The sequence below is a fragment of the Tubulanus polymorphus genome, chromosome 8, assembly GCF_964204645.1.
Source record: "Tubulanus polymorphus chromosome 8, tnTubPoly1.2, whole genome shotgun sequence".
Classification (NCBI taxonomy): domain Eukaryota; kingdom Metazoa; phylum Nemertea; class Palaeonemertea; order Tubulaniformes; family Tubulanidae; genus Tubulanus; species Tubulanus polymorphus.
In genome coordinates, this window is record NC_134032.1 from 6110569 (window position 1) to 6119121 (window position 8553).

The 8553-nt window shown below is 32.3% G+C and overlaps 1 protein-coding gene across 1 annotated transcript in view; it reads left to right on the plus strand.

The window, feature by feature from the left end:
* LOC141910157 (uncharacterized) overlaps window positions 1–6166 on the plus strand; it is a 29908-nt gene extending 23742 nt beyond the window's left edge. Inside the window, exons 3-7 of the mRNA XM_074800877.1 lie at window positions 3324–3731; window positions 4209–4433; window positions 4593–4821; window positions 5130–5192; window positions 5647–6166. Coding sequence (XP_074656978.1) covers window positions 3324–3731; window positions 4209–4433; window positions 4593–4715 — 756 coding nt within the window. The 3' untranslated portion in view covers window positions 4716–4821; window positions 5130–5192; window positions 5647–6166. The remainder of the gene's footprint in view (window positions 1–3323; window positions 3732–4208; window positions 4434–4592; window positions 4822–5129; window positions 5193–5646) is intronic.
* Window positions 6167–8553: the final 2387 nt, after the last annotated feature.

An 8553-nucleotide genomic window follows, 5' to 3' on the forward strand; every position in this document is an offset into this window, starting at 1 on the left:
CCTAAAAAGATCACCTAATGAAATTAGAATTAACCCGTACATGAAAAATCTTTTGGGTATTTGGCAAGCAAACCATGATATCCAATATGTTTTGGATGCGTACAGTATGGCGGTGTACATTGCAAGTTACACCTGCAAAGGACAAAAAGCTATCAGTACTATATTAAAAACTGCCTGCAAAGAAGCAAGAAATGACAATTTAGACTTAAAAAAGCAGTCAGGCACATTGGCAATAAGTTCATTAACTCAGTTGAAATCGGCGCTCAAGAGGCAGCTTATCTTACTTTACAAATGCCCATTACTCGATGTTCCCGAGAAGTGGTTTTCATAAACACTTCACCACCAGATGAACGTACATATCTTTTAAAAGATTTGAACAGCCTAAAGAAGTTGCCAAAAAATTCAACTAATATAGAAGTTGACAACATATTAGTTCATTACTCAAGACGACGCCTTGAATTGGAAAATTATTGCCTTGCTCAATTTGTTTCTGAGGTTCAAAACCACAAATCATCCACTTATGAGACCAGCCAATATGATGATAACATTGATGATGACCCTCCTTGTGATGGCCTTTCTAGCAATATGTCAGACAGCCAAGTAAAGCTAAAACCAAATGCTCGAATTATACGCTTTGTTAATTACAACAAACGCTCTGACCCAGAAAATTTCTTTCGAGAACGTTTATTGCTGTACGTACCATGGCGCAAAGAAAAAGACCTTCTACGTGACTTTGATTCTTATGAAGCTGCTTTCAAATCCTACACAGCACAAATCAGTATGATGATGAAAAAGTTTGAAGCACACAATGATGACTTGAAATCAGTTATAGAAACTATGGATAATTTAAATGTAGATACTGATGAACAGCTACCTGACAATGACCAGACTTTGAGTATGGAAAGTATGTTCTTTGATCCTGATCGGCCAATTCACCAACGCATTTATGACTTGGCACCAGACATAGGTTTGACATCAGTGAACTACAATGTTGAAGTTTCTCTCCTTCCTAAAAGAATTACTGAACCTGAATATCATGCATTATTGCAATCACTAAATAAGAGACAGAATGAAATATTTACACATATAGCACAGCATATAAATCGAACTAATGATGTAAGTCTCCATGTTTTTTGTACAGGCTCGGCTGGATGTGGAAAATCTATTGTAATTAAGGCTATACATCAGTACTTGTTGCGCTCTCTATCCTCTTTACCAGGAGAAAATCCTGACGATTGTAAAGTCCTTCTTTTGGCCCCTACCGGTATGGCTGCTTATGGTATTAATGGCTCCACAATTCATGGTGCCTTTAAGATCCCACCAAGTCGAGGATACAAGTATGAGCCGTTGTCAGCTAGTTCTTTAAATGCTCTGAGAACTAAGTACATGAACCTACAAGTAGTCATAATAGATGAGATTTCAATGGTTGGTGCTTGTATGTTTTATACAATTAATCTACGTTTGAAAGAAATAATGGGTACTCAAAAGATATTTGGAGGCGTACATATTATTACCTTCGGCGACCTCTACCAGTGATGGATAGGTTTATATTTCAACCAGTACCTAAAGAATATGCTGCATTTGCTAATAATCTATGGCTAGACAATTTTAAAATCTACGAACTTCATCAGATTATGAGACAAAAAGAAGATTTAGCTTTTGCTGAGCTTTTGAATCGTTTGAGAACCAACAATTTGTCCCACTTAGACAAAGGCATTTTAAAGTCTCGTATAGTCTCTTCATCTGATACAATATATCCTAAATCTGCTCCACATTTTTTCCCTCTAAAAATCCAAGCTCAGAAACACAATGACCAGATATTTAATGCTGTCTCATCAGTTAAAGTATCAATAAAATGTACAGACGTTGTCTTAACAGATATATGTAGTTCAGTAAAAACTAAAGTATTATATGCCTGTGAAAACTGTAAAACTTATATAGATGCAAGTGGCCTTCCAAGAATTTTAAACGTTGCCGAGTCATTGATTTACATTACAACAGTTAACATTTCAGTAGATGATGGTATAATTAATGGATCTGAATGCACTGTAAAAAAAATACAATTTGATAATAATACCATTGATCGACCATCCATAATATGGGTAGAGTTCCGTAATACTGATGTAGGCAAACAACAAAGAAACAAATATAGATGTTTTTTTACTGACCAGATAACTGCTAGCTGGACTCCAATATTTGCACTGAAACGTTCATTCACTGTCAGAAATGTCACTCTTCAGAGAACTCAATTTCCACTTATGCCCAGTTCAGGCAGAACAATTCATCGTGCCCAAGGTGGAACATTTGACACAATAGTTGTTGACATGAGTACTGGAGCCAAAACACCTGCATCCATACTAACTCATTCACACTATGTTGCCCTCAGTCGTGTAAAACAATTGTCAGGTTTGCACATACTTAATCTAAATGAAAAAAAAATATCTGTATCTTCACATGTCATCCAACATATGGAATATATGTGCCAACACAGACAATTACAGCTATGTTACACACCACTGTATTTAACTTTGCCTTTTGCATTAAAAATCATATATCAAAATGCTAGGTCATACTCAAAAGATTATCTTGATATCAAAGACAACCCAAATGTCAAAGCTGCTGACATAAGTGGATTTTCTGAGTCAAGACTTATTTGTTCTGACCAAGAATCTGAACTTGACATGCCCGGCTACAAAATTATTCGCAATGACATGCCCCAACATCTTACTACTGCATTTAGACCACCACATGGCCTAATTGCATACTACAAAAGCAATATACACCTTCTAGAATCTTATGTTAGCAGCCAGGTCAACATAGAATATACATACATTTGTGTGCAATATATGCACAGACCTCACCAAATTGTCTTCGTTTACGTGTCACCACAATGTTCATTAGAAACCCTATTCTACTCTATGAATGCATTGTCAAATCACCTAGACTTGCATAGCCCATTAGTAATTATGGGAGATTTCAACATGAAATCCATCGTTCATTCAACTGACTACAATGACATATTAGCTGGGTTCATGGTAAACAAGTTTAATTGCCACCAACTTGTAAAACATCCAACAACTAAACATGGGAGCACACTTGACCTCATCTTCACTAATGTGTCTATGTCCAACATTCAAGTAGGAATTATTGACACCTACTGGTCAGACCACAGTATGATTTACTGTTCTTTATTTTGAATACAGTAAAACTCTAATAGGCTATATCTGTACCACTGCATTATTCATTTCCTGTCTGCAAATGATAAAAAAACACTAAAAATCATCTGAAATACTTGTAACCAATTACTTCTTATTCTTTTACAGATGCTTTCTCTAAAACACGTTGTGCTCAACAACAGCAAATTTTATACCAAACCTGTGAAAGTCCTGATAGCTGCTAAACAACTAAACCAGCGTACAAACAAATATGAATATGCAATCTGTGATGAAGAAAGAACGTGCAAGGCTATAAGTTATGAAGACTGCATAGATAGAAAATTAAAAGAAGGCGACTCTGTGCTTCTAAGGAATTTTGAAATGGGAAAGAAACATATGCTACTATCAAAAAAGTGTGTTATTACCAAAACAAAAAAGGTCAATGTTCCTCAAAAAGTAGTTGAAGAAGCCAGAGCTTTAATTATAGAAATAGCTCCAGTGGCACGTGATATTGCCGAAATCAAGTTCAATGATACTGACTCCAACTTGTCCAGTATAACTGGAAGAATTGTAAAGGTAAATTAATAACATCCAGAATCACTTTTCAAACTTGTATACAAACATTAGACCTTTATGTACATAAGAAATTGACTTATGATGCTCAGAGCCTCTATAATTTATGAATAGCAACCATACTGCATTCATATGTAAAAATAAACTATAAATACCTTAGCTTGCTTTGTGGTAATTATGCCACAAAGCATTCATGTCCAAAAATATTTCATGTCCGGGTTAGAAAATTATTGGCCACGTAATAGCTGTCCAGCCAAAAAGTTCTGATTTGATAATCAGGTATGCTCTCATGCTGTTAAATTAATCCCCAGCTAAGCTGTCCAATAATTAATGTCCAACTAAACTTTTATGAATGTCACATGACAGGATATAAACTAATCATAATCAACTGTAAAAATACTCATTTCAGGCCTATTCACTATATTATTGAAGATATTTCTTGTAATAATTACAAATATTTCTGTTTTACCTTATTTCCAGGACGAAGAACCTAGGGATGTTAAAATTACAGCCACTGGTGCTAACATTAAAGTCAGAAACATCGTTGTAGAAGACAAAACCGCCAATATTGACGTTGTTTTGTGGGCAGACAAATCTTCATCTCCAATAAAACTAGGTGACAGTACTACCATCACACACCTGCTAACTGCTACAACCAAAGATAATATCAAACAACTCAGATCAACTTATAAAACAGAAATCACAGTAAGATAGCTATTCATAAGGATAATTTTCAAAAATAAATTTCTCATGACGCCCCTACTTACGCACAAAAAACCTTTAAAAAGACCTAAAAAATCTTATCCATATAATTGGACACCACCTAAATCTTATTTTCATGTTATTTGCATATGTTATTTTCAGTTAAAAACTCCTGAGGTGACAATCGCAAATGTTACCTTCCTGGGCATTGAATCAGCAACTCCTCTACTCTACTGTGTATCATCAATTTCAACAGATGATGAAGTTACCACTTATTCCGTTTAAAAGAACCTACTTCTTCAAATAATCAATTTCAATGGAAATCAAGGCATGGAACAAGACGTCATTGAATGCATGACTGAAATTGGACAAATTCAACTAAAGATTTTAGGTATTCTAAATGATTTTCATAAAAACGATATCTGACATATATTAAACTTTGCCTAATATGCTACTAGATATTCTACATTTAGTTCAAACTGGTTCAAAAATAAATATATTTCCTGTTTGTACTGTTCAAGATGTGCAAGCTTACCAAAATATAACCATATATTTGTCTGTACTAATTAAAATTTGCAAAATCCAGCATTACCTCTATCGACAGAACCTGCTAATGTATTGTTCTAAATATTGATTTCAAAATTTGTAGGATATTATATGAAATTATGTAATTATTAAATTACGTATGTATATTTACAGGTGACACCATCATAGGTCTGGCAGAATATGACCTACAAAAACAGCCTAAAGCCTCCACCTCTGGTAAATTATATTTCCTCCTAAAAAATACACATCATTAGTTAATAGCTGGCTAAATCAAAAATTGAGTCTAAACTCAAACTTCTAAACAAATTAAACTATACGTGCAAGGTCTAAAACTAAATGCATGTAATCCGATCATTAAAAATAACCTGTTTGTACATATACTTATTCACTTCATTATTAGTTAGAAACAAATTTTCAGTATGTTTTGATACTCATTGTTATAAAATTTTTACTATCCCTCCTCAAATATCCTGCAATATTATTATGCAATTGCTAATTTTCATGATCCAATCACTGCAATTTTCTTCCATGATAACAAAAATGATTTAAATCAAATTACTAGGAAATCCCCTCATATATACTCCCCACCACTTAATGCCCAAAAAATTTCTGGTAACATATTTATCATGGCAACGTGAAAAATGGTCTAATAAATATTTTAATTTGGCAGGGAGTAACAAACCAGCTGTCACAACTCAAAACAATGTTTATGAAGATCCTGACGCCCGTCTACTGGATGAGGATGATGATTCTGATGCTTGCCTGCTGGATTAGAATATCTATGTACAACTAGTGTTATCAAATCATTTCTGTTACTTTAACGTAATTTTAAATAGTACGACGACAATAATTCCAATGTTAGCCTACAGGATTAAAATATCTAGGTCCAACAGGTGTGATCAAATCATTTCTGTTATTATACCTTAATTTTATACAAATTTGAGAACAATAATTCCAACGCTAGCCTGCGTTGTTAATATCTATGTCATTTCTGTTATTATATCTTAATTTTATACAAATTCGAGAACATTAATTCCGACGCTAGCCTGCGTTGTTAATATCTATGTCATTTCTGTTATTATATCTATTACTATATTTTTATAGTCTTTGCTTCTATACACTTGGCAACTTCAATTTTATACACTGTAATAGGATTTTGGGAAGCAGCCTTATTTGGTTAATACGTCCAAACATAGAAATCAATTTAATCAACAACCATTCAACGTCTGATGATGTCATCCATGTTAAACGAATCATAGTGTTATAGGACAAATCTCTTTATAATGCTAATTCACTGTATTTACCTATAAGCATTTATTCATTTTCAAAATGTTAACAGAGTTATTTTATCACATATTGTTATTTGATAAGTATTATTTTTGAATATGTAATAAATAAATTTAGTTTCTATACAAAATTTATATATTTTTCTCATTTTACTAATTGGTATCCTTGCAACCATCAGCACAACCAAAAATTTGAGACTTCATATATTTATTTCCTAAATTAACAAACCAAGACACAATATTTGACAACAATTATTGAATTTTAACTTGATTTATTCCTATTCAAATGTGTATTTGTTGTTAATTCTTAATTGATTAAATATAACTTGTACGTACTGCCATATATTCAACTATGTATATTTACTGAAGAATCCACTTAATTAGGAATTACAACAATTTATCCCATTTACACGAGTCTGTATTAAAAGTGAATGACTAACTATCGACAACAAACTAACTGATACTATTCGAGGTAAACCACTTTGCCTCAGGGCAATTTATTTTATTATGTAAATGGCAGAAGGTGGAGAAGATATTCCAATCGATACTTTTGGTGACACCCCTGGTATAAGTGATGAACCACAACTTGAGTAATGATGATGGATCAGCATATGATAATTATTTAGATGATGATGAAGATGATCCATCATATAATTCTAGTTTAGCTGAAGATGATGATGATGATGATGATGACGACGACGACGACGACGACGACGATGATGGAATTAGTGCCGAAGTACGTGAAAAATTTGAAAAATATTTAACAGCTCCTGAAAGCGGTGTAATTTTAACTAGAACAGGAGGAAAATAGTTAATGAAAATATCAGAATTACAACAACAAGAATATCCTGATAAAAACAGGAATTATATTTTATGAAAAGTAGAGTAACAGATACAGTTATAAACCAATTATAACCTTAAGAAATTTAATAAATAAAGTTGATACGGAAGGAATTGTAGAAAGAATTTTAAAATACGACCTATTTTTCATGAATAATTTAGAATTTAATAATGATGCATGGTATTATAATGTTGAATTAAATAGGAAAACTGTACCAATTCAATCATCTAAAATGGGACGAGAAAATATGTATGAACCTGGAATGCGATCAAGATCTACAATTGAACGTTCAAAAGGTGGTACAGAATTTCTCAGAATTATATGGAATGCCCTAGAATAAGTAAATGAAGAAGAACTAATTAAGAATATTGATATTAACAAATATTCACCATTTGAAAATCCAAATCTAAATCCTACTGATGTTGATCCAGAAATGGAAGAGTATAGAGATAGATTTGATAAATTAAGAACTTCATCACCAACACCAGGAACACCGAGAAGAGACATCCCACCAATTAATAATGATTCAAGTCAAATAGAATTCGTACAAAATTTTGATAGCGCGATAGAAACAGTGAATTCAATTAGAGAATTGTCGAATAGTATTTCAGATACACCTAGTACTGAAGCTGGAACAAAACAAATGCAATCTTTATTAAAAAAGGGATTTCTTGGTATAACTGATGAAGATTTAGAAGCATTTCCTAAACAAACACGTAGAGATATTAAAGGTGTACAAAAATCAGCTGATAAAATTGCGCACGATAAAATGATTAGAGATTTGAAAATTAACACTTTAGAAAAAGAATTAACTGATAAAAATAAAGTAATAGAACAATTAAAATTAGATAGAGATAATAAAGTTATTGAAGAAATTGAATTTAAAAAAAGAAATGCGTGTTTAGAAAAAGAAATTGATGATTTAAGATATAATATACAATTACAGAAAGAAATTAAATTATTATTAAAATCATATGATTATAATATTAATACATTAAAAGTTATTTTTAAAGATTTGTTAATAAAACCAAATTCTGATATATCATTGAAAGATAGAATAAAATTATTATTTAAATTAGAAGGTATAACAATTCTTTCAATTCTAACAGCGGTAACTATAATATTTACAACAATAGGTTTAGCTATATCAAATTCATTAAAATCTACGCCTACTCCTAATAAACCACCTGATAAACCTCCGAGTAATAATTCTTTACTACAAGATAAAGTTAAGGATGGTTTGAAAAAATTAGCAAAATATCTCAAAACTATCTCAAAAATCTGCTGCAGCATTACCCGGAGTTATAGCGTCAATTGTTGGTTTTATATTGAAATCTGCAGGAAATATTCTTGACTTTGCTGCTGAACATATTATTTCATTTTTAAATATAGCTACCAAGCAGCGATGACGGGTTTTCTGCAAAGCCATTCAGAATGATGGGAATTGTAG